General features: G+C 48.1%; 1 protein-coding gene across 6 annotated transcripts in view; it reads right to left on the reverse strand.

The window, feature by feature from the left end:
* ARHGAP44 (Rho GTPase activating protein 44) overlaps positions 1-25,194 on the reverse strand; it is a 165,781-nt gene that overhangs the window by 49,618 nt on the left and 90,969 nt on the right. For all 6 annotated transcript variants that reach the window (XM_032777065.2, XM_032777061.2, XM_032777064.2 and 3 more), the window contains exons 2-7: positions 20,059-20,098; positions 12,926-13,030; positions 11,818-11,894; positions 10,848-10,959; positions 6,267-6,343; positions 516-633 (exon numbers count right to left, since the gene is read on the reverse strand). In XM_032777065.2, coding sequence (XP_032632956.1) covers positions 516-633; positions 6,267-6,343; positions 10,848-10,959; positions 11,818-11,894; positions 12,926-13,030; positions 20,059-20,098 — 529 coding nt within the window. The remainder of the gene's footprint in view (positions 1-515; positions 634-6,266; positions 6,344-10,847; positions 10,960-11,817; positions 11,895-12,925; positions 13,031-20,058; positions 20,099-25,194) is intronic.

Consider the following 25,194-nt stretch of genomic DNA (forward strand, 5'->3'; position numbering starts at 1 on the left):
CCCAATCTAGGGGAAGAGAGGGTCAGGGAGAGCCCATCCCAAGCTGTGTGAAATCAAGGCAGACAGGGTCAGGGTGCAGGCATGCCCTTAGGCTGAATGGGAGGCAGGGGGAAGGTGCTAGGAGTGAGGGGGGTCTATCCCCAAGCTGCAGAGGGTAGGTCTCACCTGGTGTAGCAGGAGGGTGATTGAGGGGCTCTGAAGTAGTGAGAGAGACAAGTCTCCTCTCCCTGCACCAGCAACTCCTCCTGGCAAAGGGTGAGGATTCCTGGCAGGGCTGTGGGAGGGAGCCTGAGACAAGGGCCGCTGACGCTGCCTGTTGGGCGGGCGGGGACTTCTGGGAACAGCAGGGCCTCCATTGGCATCGCTCTCCCACACTCTGATCTGCTTGCCAGCTTAGGCCTGCAACTCCAAGTCCCAAATTTCCCGACTCATATAAACCGTCTCCCATTCCCTGGGCGAGATACCGGAGCGGTGATGGGCTGCGCAGCTGTGAGATAAGAGAGAGTGAGAGGTACCCTGCAAATCTCCACTCTGTTCGCCGCCTCCTCCATCTCTTCCCTGAGAGCGTCCGCTTTGGCACCTGAGGGCTGCAGGTTGCTCGACAAACCTGATGACTTCGCCGACTGCTGCCACCTGAGAGGGGACACAATGGAACTGGCATCAGCAATGAGTGGCAGAGCTGCCTGGGAAAGGGAACAGCCCAGGGAATGGCTCAACCACGTGGGCTTAGGTGCACCCTGACCGTAACCACTTAGCTCAAGATGGCATGCGGCAGACAGGGACCTGTGGTCTCCATGGCCCGCCCCGCTACATTAAAAAGCCAAGTGGCTCCTCTCTGCTCCAGTATGTGCCAGTTAGGCCTGGCACGAGGTCAGTTAGACTGGCTATTCTCTGGCCTGCCAGCGATCAGGCCGAGTTACTTCTCAAAGGAGTTGAGCAGGTGATGTGTCCCAGAGGTTGGGTTGACCCAGCCTGGAAATAACCTCCTAGAGGATACAGGAGACTGAAGCAATATTGAAAGGTTTATTTAAAAGAAAAAGTTTCCAAAAGGCAAAAATCAGAGATTTCACAGCTAGAAAGGTCCATTCTGATCATCTAGTCTGACCTCCTGCATGAGACAGGCCACACAACTTCCCTGATGTAGATACTAATAGACTGGTTTCAAATCACCCCTGAACCTGCTCTTTGTTAGCTAAATAGTTTGAGCTCGAGTCTATCATATAAGGCCTGTTTTCTAATCCTTTAATCATTCTTGTGGGTCTTCTCTGAACCCTCTCCAATTTATCGACACCATCCTTGAATTGTGGGCACCAGAACTGGATATAATATTCCACTAGCAACTGCACTGGTACCAAATACGGAGGTGATATAACCTCCCTACTCCTACTCAAGAATCTCCTGCATATATGTCCCTGGATCACACTAGCCGTTTTGGCCACAGCATTAAAGTTCGGGCACATGTGCAGCTGACTATCCACCCTGACCCCTAAGTCTTTTTCAGAGTCCCTGCTTCCCAGGATAGAGTCCCCCATCCTGTACGTTTGGCCTCCATTCTTTGTTCCTAAATATAGGACCTTATATTTGGCTGTACCACTATTATTTGCTTGCACTCGGTTTACCAAGAGATTCTGGTCCTCTCGTATCAGTGACCTCTCCTCTTCATTGTCCACCCCTCCCCTAATCTGGGTGTCACCTTCAAACTGTATCATGACCGATTTTAGGTTTTGCTCCAAGTCATTAATAAAAATATTAAATAGCGCAAGGTCATGAACTGAGCCTAGTGGGACTCCAGTAGAAACGGAGTCACTTGATGATGATTCCCCACTTACAGTTGCACGTTAAGACTTATCAGTTAACCAGTTTTTAATCCATTTAACGTGCGCCACGCACATGCTGGCTTCTTAATCAAAATGTCCAGCAGTACCACATCAAATGCCTCACAGAAGTCTGGGGCCATGTCTACATATGGGCGCTACAGTGGCACAGCTATGGCGTTGTCGTTATGCTGCTGTTGCACTGTAGCGTAGACGTGTCTACAGTGATAGAAGGGCTTTTTTTCTCGCTGTGGGTAACCCACCTCTCCGAGTGGTAGCAGCTAGGTTGACAGAAACATTCTTCCATTGATCCAGCACATCTACACCCGAGCTTATGTCGGCATAGCTACGGCGTGCCAGCAACACAGCTGTGCTGATCAAAATTTTAAAGGTAGACTAGTCCGAAGTATCAACACTCTTACTAAGGATTTGATTCTGTCACGGAGGTCACGAATCCTGAGACTTTCTGTGACTTCTTCTGCAGCAGCACGGCTGGAGCAACTGTCAGCCCTGGGCCCATCAAAGCAGCAGCCCCAAGGCTTAAGCAGAAGCTGGGGTTGGGTCAGCGCCCCTGGGGTTGGAGCAGCGGTGGTCAGCCCGTGCCACATAAGCAGCTGTGGGGCGAGAGCAGCTGGCTGGAGGTTGGCGGTGGAGCCAGCAGAACAGCAACCCCTGGGGCTGAAACAGCAGCAGGGGTTGGATCAGCCCCCTTGGGGCTTCCCTCCCTCCCCGCAGCGTATTGTTAGTAAAAGGCAGGAGAGGTTACGGGCTTCCGTGAATTTTTGTCTGTTTGCCTGTAACCTGCCCCTGACTTTTACTGAAAATACTTGTGATAAAGGTGAAAGTTAAGGTTAAGATTCTATCATCGCAAGTTGTAATCCTATCCAAAAATGCTCTGAAGTTAGTTTGACAAGATCTATCGTCCATAAACCTATATTGATCGGCATTAATTACATTCACTTTTTTCAATTCTTAATTAATCAAGTCCCGTATCAGCCATTCTATTATTTTGCCTCAGATTGATGTCTGGCTAACAGCCTCGCATCCCTCCGACCAGTTGCAATCTGAGCCACCATCTACAAAGCCAAGGATGCAAAAGGAGCATCATCAAGATATTTGCAAAGGTAGAGCTCTGGTAGGCCAGAATTTCCCCATCAACGGGTAGAAGAACAGAATGGGAGATGTACTGGCAGGTTACGCTTGGGACAAGGTGTGACGAACTGGGAATGTTCTTAATGTTTTCTCTAAATACTGTGTTGGTGCCTCAGTGTCCCCTAGGCAGTTCTTAAGTATCTGGCAAAGCAAAGGGCCAGTGGACCTTAAGTATCTGGTAGAGCAAAGGGCCAGTGCACACAAGGTCTCTGAAGTGTCTGTCTATGGAGAGAGAGGCTGTACGCAGCCTCTCACCCGACAGTAACTCCTCACTTAATGTCGTTGTTGTTATGTTGCTGATCAATTAGAGAATAAGCTTGTTCAAAGTTGTGCAATGATCCCTTATAACGTTGTTTGGCAGCCGCCTGCTTTGTCCACTGCTTGCAGGAAGAGCAGCCCGTTGCAGCTAGCTGGTGGGGGCTTGGAATCAGGGTGGGCCGGCAGCCCCCCATCAGCTCCCAGCTCCCCTAAGTTCCCTGTGCTGCAGCCGCCCAGCAGGCTATCAATTGCCAGCAGTTCAGCTATCCCTCCCTCGACTGCCATGTGCTTTTCCTGCCCTCTGCCTTGGAGCTGCTTCCGGGAGCCTCTTGCTTGCTGGGGGGTGGGGTGGGTGGGAGGCCTAATGACAAGGTGTCCTCCATCCCCTGCTCCTTTACCCCATCTCCCCAGGGGGTGTGCAGGGGGGAACGGGGACTTGACTGGGCTCAGAACGGAGGGAGCTTGCAGGCAGCAGCTGCTGTCTCAACTGGCTGATCTACTTAAAAAGGCAATGTACTTCGAGTGAAGTCAGTGTACTTAAAGGGGTAATGCGCTTCTCTCTCTCTCTCTCTCTCTCACACACACACACACACACACACACACACACACACACACACACACACACACACACACACACACACACACACACACACACACAGTATACACAACACAACAACATTCACATTCAAACACACACCATGCAGAATTTTACAAGATCTGTACATCACAATTCGAATCACCCGACTACACAAGTACCCGTACTCACACAACTACACACACACACGGTGTGTGTCTCTGTCTCTCTCTGCCATGCTGTCTCCCCTCCCTCCATTCGTGCTGCCTTGCAGAGTGTGAGGCTACATTAACAACAATGTGTTAACTCTTGAGGGCTCAGCCGAGTGCTAGTTCATCATTTAGCAGCAAGGAAATGTCCCACCTTGAATTTGCTTAACATCATTTCACTCAAAGTAGCATTTTTCAGGAACATAACTACAACGTTAAGCGAGGAGTTACTGCATTTCTATGCTGTTCAGGTTCTTCCAACACCCTCATCACCATAGCAGCTGAGCACCTTCCTGTGGTACATTAAGTGACGTGACTAACGTCTGTCACATGTGGCTCATTCTCTCTCTCATCCTCCCCCCCACAGGAGAATTGTGGGGCTTGGTTGTGGCGCGGTCTTGTTCTGGGGTTTGCCTGTTTATATGTACACACGCTGCTCTGTCTTTACATTGCAGAAGGCAGCAGAAGTGCACCGGGCATTTCGAGCTTACTGTGGGGAGGTTTGTGATCGTCCTTAGTTCTTTGTCCTAGTTTGTCCTAGACCTGGTGCAGGTTGCGGGGACGCTCTGGACTATTCCAACATGTTTCAAAAACATCTAGTTGGAAATAAAAATAAAACTATGATAGGCTGGGGTGGGAAGTTCCAGACCTGTGTCTGAACACAAAGAGCCTGTTTTGGAAAAGAGGATTTTTTAAAAAAAAAACAGTTTTCCTATTTTCCTGTAGCCTCCTGAACAAAACCTCCTCACCAGCCTGCTTGTCTGATGGACGGCAAAAAGTGACCTTATCAGGGTCACTGAAAGCTGGGGTAGGGAGCAAGCCCTTCTATTGGCTTTGCGATGCGCTTAGCACACCTCTCAGCAGGGCGACGATAAATAATAACTTGCATAAAAGTGGAACAATAAACTAAATGTTGTTAAAAAATATTCCCTTCTTAATCATGGAAGGCATTTGCAAATAACATACTGGAGGAATTTTTCTAAGTAGGATTTTTATGTGGTTAGCATCCTTTTAAAATCCAGCCACATCACCCTGCTCTCTTTTTATTTAAAAAAGTGTTGGGAAAAAAATCACCTCCAGAAAACTCCCAGACCCAGGAAAAATGTGTTTCTGCTCATATTACAATCACCTGGAGAGCTGGGTTTCTGACAGAACATGCTGGCCCATCCACACCTCTGGCTGTGCTAGCTACATCTTAGCAATGCTCCAATGAAGCGGTAGGAGTCTATTTTGTGACGAATCCCTGTCCGCTCATCCAAGGCTTCACCAAAATGGAGAAGAACCAGACTTGTGCAACAAACAATCCCATTTTGGAGAGCGCTTGCAAGGAAAGGAATCTGCATATTTTTCAGATGGAAGCAGAAATGCTGGCTCATTTCTTAACCTGACTCCAGGGCATTTGCTGGCGGCCTGACATGGACCTATTGACTGCGCCCGTCATTGACCGGGACAGATCAACAGCCCCTGCCGGGTACTCCTAGAGGTTATAACACACGGTGGTGGCAGGACAGCTGGGCACGGTTAGTGCATTGGAATGATGCATGTGAACACACCCAACGCTAATGCAGACTCCAAAGCAACCTTCTCAACTGGTCTACAAAGTGAGCTTAGGTAAATAGATACATGAAAATAAACTCCTCAATAGAGTGATCATGATGGAAAATCAATACTAACTGGTCCTAAGTAAAGCAGAGTCCCCCCCACCATACTCCCCCGTGGGCTTCTTTAGACAGAAAATCAAAAATACTATGTGTGGTAAAAGATGAGCTGGGCTAACGAGACAGATTCAGGCTGGCTCTGATAGATTTAACGGCACAGAACTGACCAGTAAGTGCATCCTGACTGTTTTATTTAGCTCTGGTGGCCTAGATGGAATCAGGTGGTGAGAGTCTCAGTCCTCTGTCACCTTTCCAAATCTGCCGATAGGCACGGCACCAATCGGGGCACCTTCTTGGCGCTCCCAGCTGATGGGCCAAGGAATGAATGGGTGACACAGACTGAGGCCAAGTGGTGGGGTGGCGTGGAAGAAATGTGCACCACTGCTGCCTAAACTATCCATGCTGTCTGGAGAAACAAAGCACTTCCCCCTCTGGAGCGGTCAATCCACTGCTTTGAAATCAGCTGCAATTCACTCGGGAACATTTCTTAAAAATTACAGAAGTTGCTTTGAAGATCATTTCCCCAAACTCATTGAAAGAGGAAAACCGGCTGGGTAGCGAAGCCAGCTGGAGGGAGACCGACCGAGACGATGCTTCTTACCTTGTCCGTGAGGAATCCATGTCCAGGACTAATTTTGCTAAATGCTTCCTCTGTTTTTGGATATTTGGGATTTCCACCTGCAGCAAGGAGACAAAACACCACAGATGGAGCGCAGGCTGCCACTGTCAACTGCCCAGGACAGGAGCTCCCAACCTCTTGAGTGACTGCACCTGTCTACAAGTGAAGACCTTTGCTGCCCAGCCACTGCTCAGTGCCTCCCATTCGACTGGGCACACACTGATCCCCAATGCAGGCCGGCAGCCAGTCACAGCGAGACTGGCATGCTCATGGGAGGCTCTGCCATTGGGGCCCGCGCCCACTTGGAAAAGAGGGACAATGAAATCAGAGTAAAACAGATCTCCAGTTTTATGCTCTATTCACTGTTCGTTTGTTGGAATGGTTCTTTGGGATGCAGAACCCTTGCAGGAAGAACAGCTCAGATGCACTGTAGAATCTGGGCCTAGAATCCCAGCCTAGGACACAAAGAAGAATCCTAATGAGAGGCAGAGAAAAAAAGTGAACAGAATGTTGGGAATGATTAAGAAAGGGATCGAGAAGACAGAAAATATCATATTGCTTCTATATAAATCCATGGTACGCCCACACCTTGAATACTGCGTGCAGATGTGATCATCCCATCTCAAAAAAGATATGTTGGACTTGGAAAAGGTTCAGAAAAGGGCAACAAATATGATTAGGGGTATGGAACAGCTTCCATATGAACACTCGTGGCTGTTCCGGGGCTGGAGCATCCACAGGGAAAAAAAATGGTGGGTGCTGAGCACTCACTGGCAGCCCCCCTACAGGCCCCCTCCACCCTTCCCAGTGCCTCCCATGGACCAGTGCAGGAGGATCTGGAGGAGGGGGGAGCAGTGCTCGGGGAAGGGGGTGGAACAGGGTGGAAAGTGCCGGGGTGGGGCCTTGGGAGAAGGGGTGGAGTGGGGGCGGAGCCTGGGGCAGAGCCAGGGGTCAAGCACCCCCAGCACTTTGGAAAGTTGGCGGCTGCGCATATGGGAAAAGATTAATAAGATTGGGACTTTTCAACATGGAAATGAGACAACTAAGGGGGATATGATTGAGGTCTCTAAAATCATGACAGGTGTGGAGAAAGTAAACAAGTAAGTGTTATTTACTCCTTCCCATAACACAAGAACTAGGGGTCACCAAATGAAATTAATAGGCAGCAGGTTTAAAACAAACAGAAGGAAGTATTTCTTCACACAACGCACAGTCAACCTGTGGAACTCCTTGCCAGAGGATGTTGTGAAGGTCAAGACTATAACAGGGTTAAAAAAAGAACTAGGTAAGTTCATGGAGGATAGGCCCATCAATGGCTATTAGCCAGGATGGGCAGGGATGGTGTCCCTAGCCTCTGTTTGCCAGAAGCTGGGAATGGGCGACAAGGGATGGATCACTTGACAAGACCTGTTTTGTCCATTCCTCTGAAGCACTGGGCATTGGTTACTGTCAGAAGACAGGATACCGGGCTAGAGGGACCATTGATCTGACCCAGTATGGCTGTTCTTATGTTAAAAAACAAAACAAGAAAGGAGTTCTTACCGTCTGCCTCTCCCCATTAGCCTGGGACTTAGCCCTGGCTGACGTGGTCTGCAACAGCCCTTTGCCAAAAACATCCACACAAAAAGAGAAGAAAAAAGCCTACATTGCTAATAGGTACTGGCCACAACGGCAAACCAAGTAACAGTTGCCTGATGCAGTCCAACCACAGCAGGGTCAAACGCAGGTCCTGGAGATCACATCCCCTCAACCTTTACTAAGAAACCAAACACTGAACATGCTATGCATCTGACACTATCAAAAACCACTCGCGGATTTGAACTGGAATTGGAGAGAGGTGTCCTGGTGGGTCTTGGGCCAGATTCTCAAGCAGAACAAGAACCTTTACACTGCCTTAGCAAGGTGAAAGGCCCTGAAAGTGGATACAACTGTAGTTTACCCCCACTTTAAGTCTCCTCTATGCTGCCAGAGTGGTGCAAAGGGGCCTGACTGGAAATGAGAACCAGGCTTCTTGTTTTTAAGAAGATACTGTCAATGTAGGCCTGCTCTACATGCACAGTGTAGCCCCTAGTGTGGACACAGTTCTACCAGTATAGAGAGCTTTAGACCAACACAGCTCATGCCCCTTCCCCATGTGAACAGCTACACTGCTATAAGCACATCAATAGTGGTGTAACTGCATCTGTACCATGGGGGGAGAGTGGTTTGTACCTTTTTAACAATATCAGTGCAGTTAAAGTAGTTCAACTTTTGTATTTAGACAATGCCTTAGTTTAAGTCCAAAGCTGAGGCCTTTTAATGAAGAAAATAAATATATAAACAGAGCCTGATTCTGCTTTCATATCACTACGAACTTCACTGGCGTTGTCCATATTTATGCAGGTGGAGATGAGATCTGAACTGAGCTCAATAGGTTTTGAGAGACTCAATAGGAGAAAATTTCCCATGAAATTAAGAAAAAAAGTCAATGAAAACACGTTTTTTCCCTGCAGCTTTGGAAATCCAAACACAACAGCCACCTGCAAGGGCCAGAGAAACACAAAGCAAAACTGACTAGCAATAAAATGAATGTGAGAAGGGCAGCGCCACTGACCAAGCTGACTGAAGCACAAAAAAAGTAAAACAGGACAAATGACAAAATATAACACAGATCTAACTTCTTTCATTAATGTTTACAGCCTCTGGTGCTCTCAGCAACATGGGTAAGATCTCTGCTAGAAATATAGAGAAGTGATTTTTATTCTGACAGCATCTCCTTAGAGCATATAATAATAGTTATTAATGATCACACTTTGTATTAGGGTTCAATTTATAAATAGGTTATAAATGATCCATAATAATAGAGGTTTAATAAATGGTTAATCAACTGTTACAGAGTCCAGAGAGTCAACAAATTGCTTATAAGCATTGCTTATAACTGCCTATAACACCTTATACGGCTATGCTTCTAACCATCTCTTACATATACTACTCACATCCGTAACATGAATAAAACATTCATTAATCATGTATTAATTCTTCAGAAACTATTTATAAAGGGAATCTTAATAGAAAAGTTGATTTTGTTATTCATTATTTGTACAGCACCTAAAGTGCATCGAGATAAACCGAGAATCAGGACAAACACCTGTGCTGGTGATCGGCAGTGGGAAAGCACTGCGAGAAAAACACCCATGGAAACGGTCAGACCCTATTATTCATTGCAATGGAAAGCGAACGTCAAAATCTCACCCTCCATTCTCAAGGCCAAAGTGTTTGTACCTGTAAAACTATTCTGGCTGGTGGGGGTGGTGATTATTTTTGAAACCAAAATAGCTACACCAGTGTAACAACTAGTGTGGATGCAGTTATACAGGTATAAAAGGTGCCTTATATGGGTACAGATTATTCCCTTTCTGATACAGCAAGAGCTATCCCCATACAAAGCCCCTTTGTACCAGTATAGCTGTGCTCATGCTAGTGGGGGATGCATGGCTTTCATTATACATTTCATTATATGAAGCAGCACAGCTTGTGAGTGCAGACAAGCTCTGAGACTGAACACTGGGCATCTTCTCATCTGTGAACACAAAACCTGGGAAAGCCCCTGAGGACTGGTACTGGGATACGGCGACTCACCACGTGGTCACCGGCCCAGATCTGGCCCCAAGTGCCTGATAAGACTGAGGGCCTGATCCAGAGCCCACAGAAGTCAGCGGAAAGACTCCTACTGGCTTCCTTGGGTTTGGATCCGAACCCAGATGTCGTTAGCTCTGGGGTATCTGTCTGGTGGTTTGTGAGGTGAGCTGCTTGTCTGGCTGCAGGATCTCCATCACAGAGACATCACTGCAGGAGGCGTTTGCTGCCATGGTTCCTCGCAGCCTGCACTGCGGGGTCAATGACTGACAGACTGGAGAGGCTCCTTTCCCTCAGCCCCCAGGAAGGGTCCCTGCATGGGGAAGGGCAGAGCACACGGGGTATCAGAGCAGGGAGTGTGCAGTGCCCCTGCTGGCAGTGGGCCATGGATAAAGGCACAGCCCAGGTAATGCTGCTCTCTGGGGCCCAATCCTGGAAGCCTGCACTCACGTGAGTAACTGTTTGCAGGATCAGGCCAAGGTGAGGACTTGGGCAACCATGGCTGCCCACAAGGATCCTTTCTCCAGCGTTATATCTGCTCCACTACCCACAAGCCCTGGCAGAGGCAGTGCAAGCTTCTCCCAGCTCCCTCTTCAGTCAGACATTCCTTCGGGATCCCGGGGGGACGGAGGCTCTTCCACGCATGCTCACACCATTCCGCATCCCTGCACCAGCACTGCCAGGCATTACAGCAGGCAGAGAGTGGGGAAGAGAAACACTGAGCCTGACAGAACAGAAATGATTCTCCAGCATCCCCTCCCATCTCCTTTCTACGGGTTTCCCCTCACACACTGAGCGTGTGGAACCCCACCCTGAAAGGCTCCGCTGAAGGGGAGTGATTGCAGTCTGCAGAGCTCATCACCACTGCTCCATGCACCAGCCAGAGCGCTCAGTGTCGCGCACCTTGCGAGCCCTGCTGCTGGCTCTCAGCATCTCGATCCCCTTTACCTCAGCTAGCACAAACAGAGGGTCGATCACGTCCCGTTCTACTTCCAGCTCGAAATGGATGAGCTCCTGGGCTAGTTTATCCTCCGCCTCGCCGCATAGTTTGAGCATCTTCCTACGAAAGGAAAGTGACAGGGGACACACTGCATGAAAACCCAGCTCCAGTGCCCCCCCCATCCCGTGTGTGCTCACACGAGCCATGTGGCTGAGACATTAAAAAGTGCAACTTGGCGGCTTGTGCACCAGAGGAATGAGACTACACGCAAGGGTGCTAGCTGACATTTTCTGTGTGAATGCACTGGCCTGCAGACACAGGCATGGCAGGATGAGAGCGAGGCCTTGTTCCACACGCCTCAGCCAGCTCCAGGGCAGGGAGTGAAGGACAGCAATACCCAATAGGGGTGTCATTCATGGTCTTTTGTGGAGATGGTTAAAGGTCATCCGACAGACGTCCCTGAGGGTTGAGAGAGTGGAGGACACCCTGTGTTACTGGGGGTAGAGAGACTGGAGAGGAGGCACCATACCCTCTAGGAAGGTAGTAGAGACACCCAAGGGTTTACCATGACCTGTCAGGGGGCAGGTCAGAAGGGTGGGAGCAGGAAGGGCCATGGCCTGCAGGTTTCTGGGACTCTAGTCTCCTTGTGCTGGTATGGCTGCCCCTTCGAAGTCTGCTGGATGAGAGCACAGCTGAGCCAGAGACAGTGTCCCTCTGCCCCACCCCCCTCAAGGGGCAGGGGGGCAGTGGGACTGGACAGGGAGTGAGCGGAAGCAGCCCATGGGGGTGCTGCTCGCCCACCACTCGCCAACCCCCGCCCACCACTTGCCAACCCCCACTCTGCAGCCAGGAGAAGCCTGAGGAGCCAGCCTGCTTTGCTAGCATTTCACACCCACTTTGCAAAGCTGTCAGCCATGAGGTATGTAGCCAGGCAGGACCTGGAGCGCAGTGGACCACAGTCTCCTTAGAGCTTCTTACCCCAGTAGAGAGTCGTCCCCTAAAATGGCGGAGCCTTCCATTAAGCACTGGGCCAGCGTTGTCAAAGGTAACTTTTTCTGCAAAGGAAACATGCTGGGCATGAATGACTGTCCAACAGAGAGCAGGATTCTCATGTGGCCTCCAATCCGAGATTCAGTTCTAACAGTGGGGCGGTGAGGGGCTGGGCTCCATAGACCAGGATTGGGTTGGGGGGTGCGTGTCCATTCCTGGTGAAAGGGTCTCTCAGCCCCCTGCCTTGGCCTGGCTGGCGGGCCAGTGAAGAGTCCCTGCAGCCTGAAGGCTGCAGGACAAGATAACTGTTCACATGTTAAACGGTGCAGCAAAGACATATGAAAGAATCAGCCCCCAACCAACACCCTGCCCCCGGCACCCTGGGAAGTGTGAGCTGGGACTGAGGTTCATGGTCCAGGCCTATCCCTACCACCCAACCCCACGGGGAGCACTAACGCTGCCAATGCATTACCCAACAGGCTCTGGTTCAGTACCTAAATCTGACCCCCAACCCCACACTCTGCAGGGAGGTGGCTGCCCATGGACGCACAGCTGCCATGGGAGGGAGGCGCCCCCCACAGGAAGGCGAGAGAGCTGTAGGCAAAGCTCCCCAGCCCTCATCCTGCCCCAAACATATACAGGTTTGGCAGAGAGCAGGCAATGGAGGAGAACATGCTAGTCCCGGTGACGTTTGACAGGAGGAAGCTCTGCTGATGGCATTTCACTTCTGCTTCACCTCCCACCCCCCCTGGCCTGGGTCTCTGACGCCGGTGAAGAGAAAGCAAAGATGAAATCAGTCTGCAATCACACACTAGAGCGGGGCAGCTTGACACTCAGGCAGAGCTCAGTGAGGATTCACACCCAGCCAAATGATTTAATACACGCATACCCTACAGGCCAGATACATTCAAACACACGCTGTGCCCTCCCTCCGTCAACTTAAGGTCATAGAAATCTATGGAGGATTGATTAATTTACACACACATTAAGAAGACTTTTCAGTTTTCTACAGACTCCCTCTCAAGCCTGAGCCCTGACACATTCCATGCTTAACATCTGGTTGCGTGCAGCCCAAATTCTTAACACAGCCACTTACTGAGCGCTTGTCGGCATCCACGCCTTGCTGTCCCTGCAGACAGGCTGTCAGTTTCTTGTGAGTGCTGTGGGAGACCTGCTTCACTAGCTCCAACCGCTTCTCCACCTGCAGATGGATGGACACAGTTGGCAGCACATCAAAGGGACAACACAGCAACAGCCGCCAGCGCGCCAGCTGTGAAAAACAATCCAAGGGCAGCTGTCCCTTCCCCACCGATGGAACATTGTCCCTTGGAGCCTGCTGCCGTGACCCTGAGCACAGCTCCCCGCTTCAAAGAAAGAGGCTGCACAAGACCTTATGAAGCCAGATATCCCGTTGTTCCTTACGAGATACATGGTGCAGCATCAGTGCCGTAACACGCACCAAGAGTGGGGTGGGTTTTTTTTTTTGTGCAAGGAAATTTTAATCAGGAGAGAGAATTTCATATGGAAGATGAAGTCCTGCCAGATTAAGAGAAACAGGAGCTTCTAAAGGAAATAATTCCTTACTGTAGCCTGCACTAGGCAGAGGAACGGACATGCTAGGAATGCCTAAAATTACCAGGATGCACAGTCAAGTCTGAAATCTTGCAGCAAAGGCATTGCCCCTACAGTAGCTGCAAGCGCTCAGATCTGACTTGTCATGATGCCCCAATTATTAAAGGCCTATTCCAGAGAAATTCCACTCTCTTTGTACAACCGCCACCCAGGCATGATCCAAATGCACGTTCCATCCAGTGACTCACACCATGTACTGCCTCCAGGGCTCACTGCTGCTGCTCCTGGTTACACATTTACTTCCTACGGGGGTATTTATTGATGCACAGTCATTCATAGATTGTACTGTTCAGTCCATTCACAAAAATTAACGCAACCTTTTAATAATACAGGAAATAAGTGTTCAGGGATTGGCTAGAACATTCCATGCAATTTATATCGGATATTTATATTAGTATTTTAATTCTATATAGGGTTTAATCCAAAACACTGCTACAGGCTGTACAGAGAGGAATCATTTGGCACCCATGGAAATGTAGCCACCTCTGGAGTAGAGCCCTGCAACTGTGTAACACCACAGAATCCCTATTATATCACTTAGGACAGGAGAGGGAAGTTTAGACAATCAGAATGTAGGTCTCCAAAACAGAATTTGGCCATGACATGAGGAATCCCTGTTACTCTTTGGGCTCTTAATAAAGGTTGATTAACCTTTGGAACAAACTGTCAAGGAAAGTGGTGGACTCTCCATCTCCTGGAGTCTTCGCATCCAGAGTGGATACTGTTGGTCAGACACACGTTACTGGACTCTTAGCCTTGTGCGATCCAGGAGGCCAGACTAGATGGTTTAATCTATTAATCTAAATGACTATAAGAGGTGACAACCTCTATATTACGTCTCATTCAAAAGATGGCATGACTGCCCAGATTCTGCACAGCTGAGATGAGAGAGGCAGAGGAGAGACCACGGTGACATAACTGTGTAGCGGGATCAGGTAAAAGACTGGGAGAAGTTGCCAGTGCTTACTCTCTGCTCTTCTATTCCTCTATCATCAACACCTCTATCATCTCACTGGTGTGCGAATTTCCAGTGTTTGTATTTGAAGCAGATACTACTGGGAGGAGGACAATGGGAGCAAACATCTGACAAATGACACAATGACTTTAAATATTCCTCTGATCCAAAAGACTATGCCAGTTGCAAAGGAAGGAAACCCCGACAAACCAACGGCAGTCCCAGAGAGTTTGAATCACATCCCTGGGTCCCCCATAAGCAACTCCAGGGCAACATTTGCTATCTGTCTCAGATCCAGATAGGGCTCCCGTTACCATAGAGATAAGACCCTTCACTTTCAGTTTGCATTTGGTTTCAAATTTCCCAAAAATGTATCAGTGTTTATTATGAAATTTAAAAAAACAAGATAAAATCAGTGCAAAAACTTAACTTCACAGTTGTCTGGGTAAATATCAGGGTTAATACAGAGGGAGAGGAGAGAAAAAAGCACGAAAGACAGAAAAGTCAGAGTATTGAAAGTAAAAGCAATTTAATACTGTGGTTTATTTAGTAACCTGTACATTAACAGTACATACAAACACGCACACACGGCCTCTTTGTGCGTGTCTTCCACTACACCGCCTTAATTTAACAAACAGCCTCACATCGGCATATAGATTAACTTATTATTAACATGAACATCTACCTAATAAAAACAATGAGGAGTCTGGTGGCACCTTAAAGACTATCAGATTTATCTGGGCATCAGCTTTCATGGGTAAAAAACTCCAAGCCCAAATAAATCTGTTAGTCTTTAAGGTGCCACCGGACTCCTTGTTGTTTTTGTGGCTACAGACTAACATGGCTACCCCTCTGATATCTGCCTAATGTAATACATTGGGTTACAGCTTGTGCTCTTCATTCCCCAGGAGAGGCAGATGAGGCTATGGAGCTTTCTGTTTCTACCAATATCTTGCTGGGAACCTAACTGGCAGAGATTCAAGCCGAAGATTGGCATGTGAGGCCCCAGCTTGGACACACTGAAAACGTTATCTGAACACTCAGCCAAGATAATTTACTAAATGTAAGTAAAACAAGAGCTTTTGCAAATGAAGCTTAGTGGCTCTAGGAAAACGTGCAGTGAGGCAAAGCGATCAAAATCTTGCAAAATAACATTGGAAAAAGTAATATTCTTTGCCTCTTGGGCATTAGGGAAAGTGCTGCAACTCCAGAGACAACAGCAGGCCTACGGGATTTAATGGAAAGAGTTCAATTTGAGCCTCTGGGTGGAAGCAGAGGGTTGGGAGGATAGTTTTAGGATAGGCTGCTCCGCATAAGCCCATGGATCATCGCTCTACAAACGATTCATGGAAAATGCATTGCTGTGCAGCTACAGTAACCTTCATCCCAGCTCAGTACAGAGATGGGGTCCTGGTTGGGGATGGTGCATGTGTGTTGGAAGGGAGGTTCCAGATACTATACTCAGGAGGTAGGTACGGTGTGCACAGATGCATGTTGGAAGGGAGGTACTGGATATTACATTAAGGAAGAGAGTGGATGCACTGTTCCTCATTCTCTCTTGGGACAGTCACCGAAGAAGAAAATTAAATCTTTGGACAAATTGGATGGGGACTTTCATTATTTTCTCTGCATAACTGCCTGCAACTCTTGAAAGGTACAGAAATCCCAGCCCCTACCCTATTAGGACCAAACACTGCTCTCATCAGTGCCAGCATAAAGCCAGTTAACACCACATACTTCTATGGACTTAATCCAACATTATATGGGTGAAACTGAGAACAGAATTTGGCCTTTAAATGCCAGATTAGCCTGCAAGATTCCCAAAGATCTAACACCTCTAAGGAGGATTTGGACTCTGCCAAGAATTTCTCTATTTTTGGTTGTGATGAGCAACAATTTGTGTGTGAAGCATGTTCATTTAGCATCCAGCTCCCTCTTCAAGTCTAAGAGCCTCTGCATGAACTTCAATGCGACCTGGATCAGGACCCTAGAGTCAATCCGCACTGGATGTATTGACACTCGCTGAAGGTTGTAGGATGAGAGAGCTTCAGTATTCTACGTGTAAAACTGGGCCGTGTTCCACGGCTGTATCTGCTGGCTGTAAACAGCTGCCTCCCCTCTCAGCAAACCTCAGGAACTGTTTACAATGAGAAGGGAGAACCATTTCCTTTTGCCTACAGCACTCCCTTTTGGTTTGGATTTGGTCCTAGGTGGCAAGGGGAAGGCACATGGACTAAAATATAGAACTGGTCCAGTGGTTAGAACACTAGCCTAAAACTTGGGTTCAATGCCTGGCTCTGCCACTGACTTCCTGTGTGATGTTTGGCATGTCACATAACCTGTCTGTGCCTCAGTTTCCCCATCTGAAAAACAGGTAGAGTAATACTTACTGGAATCTACCACATAGGCAGGTTCTGAGGCATGGAAAAATACTCAAAAAGTGCTTTGAGAGCCTGTCAAAAATGTTGGAATTTTGGTAATATCTTTTATAATTCCTGTGCATGCCTCAGTTTACCAATGGGCTTTGTATTGCTGTGCAGTGAGTGTAAAGGGAAGGGACAAGGTGTGGGGCTCACACAGCTGCCTGGCTGGAGACCAGAGTCCTTAACACACTGAGTAAAGGCTATACAAGTGCATGGAGGATCCAGAAGAGACAATGGAAACCCCAATGGCCAGGACATTCACACCTTGTGACTAACACCTGAGAAAAACGAGCTTTCCCCTTACCTTCCCTGCAGGGAAGCAGAGCAAAGGCCCTGAACTGGAGAACAGATGGGAAAGGAGCGAGGTGGCTAGCTCAGCTCTCAGAGGGTATGTCTATACAGCACTTAAACACCCAAGGCAGGCCTTGGCCAGCTAACTCGGGCTTGCAGGGTTGGGCTGCGGGGCTGTAAAACTGCGGTATAGATGTTTGGGTTCAGGCTGGAGCCCAGGCTACAGCCTGAGCCCATATGTCTACACTGCAATTTTACAGCCTCAGAGCCCTGGTGAACTGACCCAGGCTAGCCGGAGGGGTTTAACTGCTATGTAGACATACCCAGAGACACAGGACACTTACCTGGGACAGAGAAAGGAGGGGAGATGATTCCTACAGCAGATTGGCTTTAGCTAGTGTGGACTAGGTCCTAATCTTTGCTGGTCTGTGCTAACCAAAGGACTTCTAGATTCTGTAACCCGGAGACTAATCATTACCTTGTTTTGAAAAGGCTGCCTGATGTCAGTGTAAATACCCCCTGAGAGCACTGCACTCTGACGAGGTCTGGTCTACACTAGAGACCTGTACCGGTATAAACAGAGCGCTCACGGGTGTGAAAAATCCATCCCCCGAGTGACATAGTTATACCAACCTAACCCCTGTGTCGACAGCGCTATGTGTTCGGGAGAGCGTCTCCCGTTGACACAGCTGTGGCCTCTAGGGAGGATTAACTACGCTGATGGGAAAGCGGCTTAGAGCGGCTCTGTTAAAGCGCTCCCATAGCACAGGTGCACTGATGCAGCATTTTAAGCGTGGACGTGCCCCAAGCCTCCCACAGGAGTCTGGCCTGGCTGGACTTGCTGCAGGGAGCCACGGATACTGACAGGGAAGGCTGGCACCCGAAGATCCAGGTTTGGAGTGGTCCCGCCCTGTGGAACTGTGTGGAGCCTGGCACACTAACAGGGCCATGCCCAAGGGACTGGTTCCAGACTGGGGCAGAGCCTGGATCCTGTGGATCCGTGACAGATCAGAAGAGGAAATGGGCTATAAAAGGGTAAAGTAAGAGATGCTGGGCCTGGATTTCTCCAAACCACTTGGAAACACTCCCAGGCAAAGGCCTTGGTTACTCCTTTCAGCTGACTCAGTCACACGCCTCTCCTAAGCAAAAAATGCCACGCCAACAGCAGTGAATTTTGCAGGAAAGTTCCATCCCATAGATTCTTCCATCCTCTGCTGAGTCCAGTGCAGGAACTGGTGACATGCAGAGGATGCTCAGACTGTTGGTTAAGCAATAGTCCCAGATGACACAGGTCAGTGCACGGACATACTAAGGGGCGCACACGTTCTCTCACTTCCACCTTGTACTTTCCTACTTCTGCATCACCTGAAAAACTGAGACGGCCTGTGTGTGTAGCTGTATGATTAGAGGAGGAAGTGATGGCATCTCCCAGAATGCTTGGAAAAACACTTTAAACTGTTTCTAAAGAAATCCCTGTGTAGACATTATCTGTTTCTTTCCCCTTTAACAATAGGAACATGTCTGTAAAAATGGCATCGTTGTTTCTCAAGAGTTTGACTTCTTCCCTGTGCAGATGTTTCTTGTCAGATAAAAGGGATCGGTGTATGACCGTGATACAAATGCTCAAGTACGATTAGAGAGATGCAATATAAAAGCCAGGGAATTTCCTCTTGTGATTGTAAACTCTTTGGGCCAGGAATCATCTCTATTAGGTTTGTACAGCACCTAGCACAATGGGATTCTGATCCATGATGTGGAATCCCCTCCTCCCCCACACACTGTAACATGAATAGGAAGCAGAATGACATGCTGCAAGCAGGAATATTGCTGTTGACACAAAAATAAAACTTCAAGTTTCAGTGTGGTCTAAAGTTACCTCTGCTGGAATCCTCTCAAACTATCCCCATCCCATAGCCGCACGTCTGTGAGGCAGGTAAACCCTTGTGTACTCGTCGTCAATAGCACTGTTAGTAGCACTGTTACTTTCATCAAGGCATATCCCATTGCAATGCGTTAGGATAGATTTTATTCTCTCTGCTCTCATTAACCAGTCATCCACAACAACCACATATACAGAATGTGGAAGTGTGCAGAATGCACATGCAACAAAATTCTCCCAAATCAGGAAATGGGGCTGGCATTGCATATTGCTTTATCAATAGCGTATGAACAGCAGAGACATCTTATCGAGCCTTATGACCCCAGCATCAGTTCTAATGCCATGCAAGATGCTAGGTGGGATTTCCAAAAGTGCTCAAGCGTCAGCTTAACTTGGCTCCTATCAAAGTCAACGGCACCTCTGACTCAAGTGGTAGCAGAGCTAGGTCAGCGGCGAGCGCCTCTAAAAACTCCATCTCCTCTTACAACGTGAAACGAAAATCCATATCACCAAACTGAGCAAAGCCCGCAAACCCCCAACAGAACAACATGCAGCTGGTTCAATCCGGTTTGTGCATAAAGGCAATAAATACAGCTGCAAACAGGGCAGGCAGGACTGGTTACTGTCATCCTGAAGCTGACCTTTGAAGCAGGCCTTGCTCTGATTGTACATGACCTGACGCCAACCTTGAGAGCAAATGCTTTGTGCCCATATAGGGAGACGAATGCGCAGTCTTCCAACCAGTGCGCATTGCAGAGAGATGCGCCGTACTCCGGCAGAGCTCCCCCTACAGTCAGCTATGGAATGGGGAGTAAAATGAGCCCTCCCGCTTGCCAGTGATGAGTTGGTCCCAGTGAGACAATACAACTAGCACAAGCCCACACCTTAAATCTATTCAAGCCTGTGGACATAAATCCAGGCCTCCCAAGTCCTAGGCTAGTGCCATAACCGCCAGACAAGCTTTCCTCTCTAGGGGCACTGAAATCTAGACCTCCTTAAACAGGTCTCAGACTGTGGTCACCAGCTGTCAGGAAAGAGAGTCAATTTACCTGCAAGAGATCTTCACTCAGGACTTCCGTTTTTTCAGCTCTGCAAGGGAAAAACAAAAAAGTTAGTGGTGATGCAGACCAAAACAAAAATTGATAACCAGCTACAAACCCAGGTGGCATCCCACCCAGAGAGACCCACATAGTGCATGCAGGGGTCAGGCTGTGGAGAGCACCCAGACGTGTGGAGCTACCCTGTAATGATTTATGAATATTGTGCATTGACCTGGTTATTGGGCTGGTCACTGTATATTGGGTTAAATCAACAAGGCTGCTGGGAAAAGAAGGGGAAACAATAGATTAAGCTAAGCCACCCCACAGTAAAGTATGACATGTCCAAACTGTCTTCATTCCACACAACCCGCCTCAGAAAAATCCTCTGTCTCTTTTGGCCCAGAACCATCTCAGATCAAGATCTATTGACACAGTGCAGCCAAGAGGATATGAGCACCATCCTTGCCAGGAGGCGCTGAAAATGGATTAGTCATGTGCTTTGGATGGACACTGACTCCATCACCAGAGTAGCAATAAGATGGACACCTGAAGGCAAGCAAAAACAAGCCCACCCAAAAAAACCTGGCTAAGAGCTGTGGAAACTGAGCTGGAAAACCTGTGGCACAGCTGGGGACCCACTGAAAGACGTGCCAGAAACAGATAGGAGTGGAGGAGCTTTGTTGCTGCCCTAAACACCAGCGGCGTAATGGGAACATGATGATGACCCCACAGTAAGCACTAGAGGATTGTTACAGAACAATTGCAGAGCCACTGGCTCTGAGGGTTCTGGCTTGACCTCCTGGACCAGTTTGGACAAGCAGTTCCTAGGGTTTGGCCCTGATAAGAAGGAATCTCTGACTGGACAAAATGGGACTCACTCTTTCCATGGGGGGTAGTTGTTGGAGAGCTTTTTGGGAAACAGAATGACACAGGTACCTCCTGCGGGGTCTGAAGCGGCTGGACCTTAGGGGATGGGAGGCCTATAGGTAAGAAAGAGATGCATGGTGACAGCTTATTCTTTTAAGACCTTTGCTTCTAAATGCTCTTATCAATACTGTGGTTTATGCAGGCTGCCTGGTCACTGCATTGACCATGGTCACAGACTCCTGAAGGGAAGGACTGCATGTATCTGAATGCAGGCAGATCCGCTGGGTGAGCGTGGCTGATCCACAGAGTATGGTAGCCTAGGGCCTGATCTGAGGGTGGGAAATTCACATGATTCCATCCCAGGAGACAGAAAGGTCTGAGGCTGGACATCTGAGGGAGTGCACTGAGATACCAGAGGGGGACAGAGGGACAGCTCAGCCCATAACGATGACAAGTGCTACCCTGGAAACCACAGTCCAATCCTGTGTTTAGTGGGACACCAGGCTGTATTTCTGCTGCACTGGGGTCAGACTAAGGGGAGTGATATCTGCATGTCTTTTTAGGGGGAACAACAGGAAATGCTTTAACACAATGCTTCAACCTCCCTTTCATTACAGGCTGACCTAAAACACATCTCCGAACGCACCAAAAAGCTTCGAAGGAACTCTTGATGGGTCCACTCTGAGGTCACAGAATGGAGCTGAGCTGTCTTGGGAAGAATGATTCAGGCTCATGGAGGCAGCAAAGCAGCTTGGTCTCCCAAGCGTCATTGTGTCTGGAGGGAAGTGCCGAACCCAGAGACACCTGATATTACAGTACAATAAAGCTCCTTTCATGGGAGAACGCCAAAGCCCTTTTAAAACCATTGATGATTAAGCCCCCTGCGAGATAAAGTATTTCCCTATTTTGCAGATGGGGAAACTGAGGCACAGAGAGGCAAAGTGACTTGCCCAAGGTCTCAGAGCGAGTTAGTTGCATAGTACGAGCTGGGTTGTGCCAACATTATTCTCTTGTCCCTCAAAATAGTTCTCCCAAAACACACACCTCCGTGCACTAACAGAGAAGGGCCGGCAGACATTCTCCTGCAAGTTGATAAATACCAGGACTGCTGGAATTAATCTTTTACATCTGCTTGGACTCTGCATTCCCGTGGCCTACAGCACATTTCTGTAAAAAACATGCGGTAAACCACAGCAGTGGGTGGTTCCTCACTCAAACCTGCATAGGGAGCACCCAGGAACCATGGCAGGGAAGAAGAATGCAGAACTCATGGGCTGAAATGAGCCTTGCTAAACCCTATTTCCCTTGCTACCCCTGATGGGTGGCCTGCAGGAAAGGAGTCAGTGATTTTCCATCAGCCGTCCACATGCCACGGCAGCAGTTTGCACTGTGGGGCATCTCAGCGGGAAGGCCAAACACTGAGTAACACCTCATCACTAGAGAGGACCCCTGTAGAGGGAGGCAGGTTGGAAGGGCAGCAGATGCCCTGCCCATGCCATAGTGGTCTTGGGGTCAAACAGAGGGAGGCCAAAGTTCAGCCACTTCACCATCACTAAGCTCAATATTCAGAAAGAGAACAAGCCCCAGATGGGCTGCTGGCCGGTCTCCCCTGCCCAGGCAGGGCTAAAGTCACATTCAGAGTCTGTGCAAGCCCTTCCTTCGGGACAAAGCTTACTCTTCCAACACAAACAAAGCTACTCCCCTGACCAGTGCAGGCTGCAGGGGCTCCTTCCCCTCGTCCTGGGCCTGTCCCAGGAGCCAACCTCCTCCCTGCAACTCTTCCTTCAGCTCAGCCCATCAGGCCTCTGTAGAAATCACCTGACCTCTTCCCAGCTGGGTCTGATAATCCCCTACCAGGCCCAAACACTTCGACTCATAGACTTTAAGACCAGGAGGGAACATCCTGACCATCTAGTCTGACTTCCTGCCCATTGCACAAGTGACTCTAGTTTAAACCAGTCAGTGATCTGTGCCCCATACTGCAGAGGAAGGTGAAAAACCTCCAGGATCTCTGCCAATCTGACCTGGGAAAATTCCTTTCCAACCCCAACTATGGAGATGAATTAGACCCTGAGCAGGTCAGTAAGACCCACCAGGCTGACACCTGGGAAAGAATTCTCTGTAGTAGCTAAAAGCCCTCCCCAGCTAGTGTCCCATCTCTGGCCTTTGGGGATATTTACTGCTAGCAGTCGCAGATTGGCTTCATGCGATTGTAGGCAATCGCATCGTATTATCCCCTCCATAAACATATCCAGCTCAGTCCTGAAGCCAGTTAGGTTTTTTGCCCCCACTGCTCCCCTTGGGAGGCTGTTCCAGGACTTCACCCCTCTGATGGTTAGAAACCTTCCTCTAATTTCAAGTCTAAACTTCCTAGTGTCCAATTTATATCCATTTGTTCTTGTGTCCACATTGGTGCTTAACTTAAATACTCCCCCCATCCCACCCCTGGGATTTATCCCTCTGATGTATTTATAGAGAGCAATCCTATCTTCTCTCAGCCTTCATCTGGCTAGGCTAAAGAAGCCAAGCTCTTTGAGTCTCCTTTCATAAGGCAGGTTTTCCATTCCCCTGATCATCCTAGAAGCCCTTCTCTGCACCTGTTCCAGTTTGAATTCATCTTTCTTGAACATGAGAGACCAGAACTGCACACAGTATTCCAGATGAGGTCTCACCAGTGCCTTGGATAATGGAACTAACACCTCCTTATCGCTAGTGGAAATATCTTGCCTGATGCATCCTAGGACTACACTAGCCTTTTTCACGGCTGCATCACATTGGCAGCTCATAGTCATCCTGTAAAAACAACACAGCCAGGTCTTTCTCCTCCTCTCTCGCTTCTAACTGGTACATCCCCAGCTTATAGCGCAGATTCTTGTTCTTAGTTCCCAAGTCCATGCACTAGCACTTTGCACTATTTAATTTCATCCTATTTCTATTACTCCAGTTTTCAGGACCCTCCAAATCTTCTTGTATGACAGTCTGGTTCTCCTCCATGTTAACCACACCTCCTAACTTTGTGTCATCTGCAAATTTTATTAGAATTCTCCCACTTTTTGTGCCAAAATCATGAATGAAAACATTAAATAAGATTGGTCTGCAAGCTTTACCAGTCATGATTTTATGTTTTCTTCAAGGTCACTGATAAAAATGCTAAATAGCACAGGGCCTAGAAACACTAGAAACACACTCACTCAACAATTCCCCATTTTCGATTACGGTTTGAGACCTATCAGCCATTTTTGTTCCGTTTAATACGTTCCGTTTTTATTTTATATCGTTCTAGCTTTGTAATCAAAGTGTTGTGTGGTATTAAGTCAAATGTGTTACATAAGTCTATTATATCAACTCAATTACCTTTAGCCCACCAACCAAAACAGCATTTACTCTTTTCTACTGTCGTTCCGCTTGTCCTAAGACAACTTGCTACATGTTGCTTTCCCTTCAACTGCACAGAGCTAAGAGCTGCGTTTCATTGCAAGCCAGAGCTGTCTCTTACTAGCTTCTCCTTTAAGTACAAAAGAAGGCAATTTAACCCACCCCCTGGCTTTAAACATTTTGGGCTCAACGTTGAATAGCCTTAATGCTATTGCTGTTTCTTTCTAGCTTAAGGAATCGAAGTCATAGGGCTGGGTTAGTCAGAAGTAACCGCAGAACACATTCAGTGCTGGCCTCTTTCCTCTTCACTCCAGCAGAACAACCCTATTTGTTTATTGAGGTTTGCTCAGAAACCATTTCATCTTGGGTTTTTTGAACGGAATACAGCCTCTCACACTGTCCTTACCATTGTGACACGACACCGAAGTGCAAAGCTATTCATGAATGGTAAATTGCCCCTAAAGTTGATTTATAACTAGTTATAGTTGGTTTCAGAGTAGCAGCCGTGTTAGTCTGTATCCGCAAAAAGAACAAGAATACTTGTGGCACCTTAGAGACTAACAAATTTATTTCAGCATGAGCTTTTGTTAGCTACAGCTCACTTCTTCAGATGCACAGAATGGAACACACAGACAGGAGATATTTATACATACAGAGACCATGAAAAGATGGAAGTACCATACCAACAGGAAGAGTCTAATCAATTGAGATGAGCTATCGTCAGCAGGGGAAAAAAAACTTTTGAAGTGATAATTAAGATGACCCATAGAAGGTGTGAGGAGAACTTAACATAGGGAAATAGATTCAATTAGTGTAATGACCCAGCCATTCCCAGTCTCTGTTAAGGCCTGAGTTAATTGTGTCTAATTTGCATATTAATTCGAGTTCAGCAGTCTCTCTTTG

The sequence above is a fragment of the Chelonoidis abingdonii genome, chromosome 13 (genome assembly GCF_003597395.2).
Source record: "Chelonoidis abingdonii isolate Lonesome George chromosome 13, CheloAbing_2.0, whole genome shotgun sequence".
Classification (NCBI taxonomy): domain Eukaryota; kingdom Metazoa; phylum Chordata; order Testudines; family Testudinidae; genus Chelonoidis; species Chelonoidis abingdonii.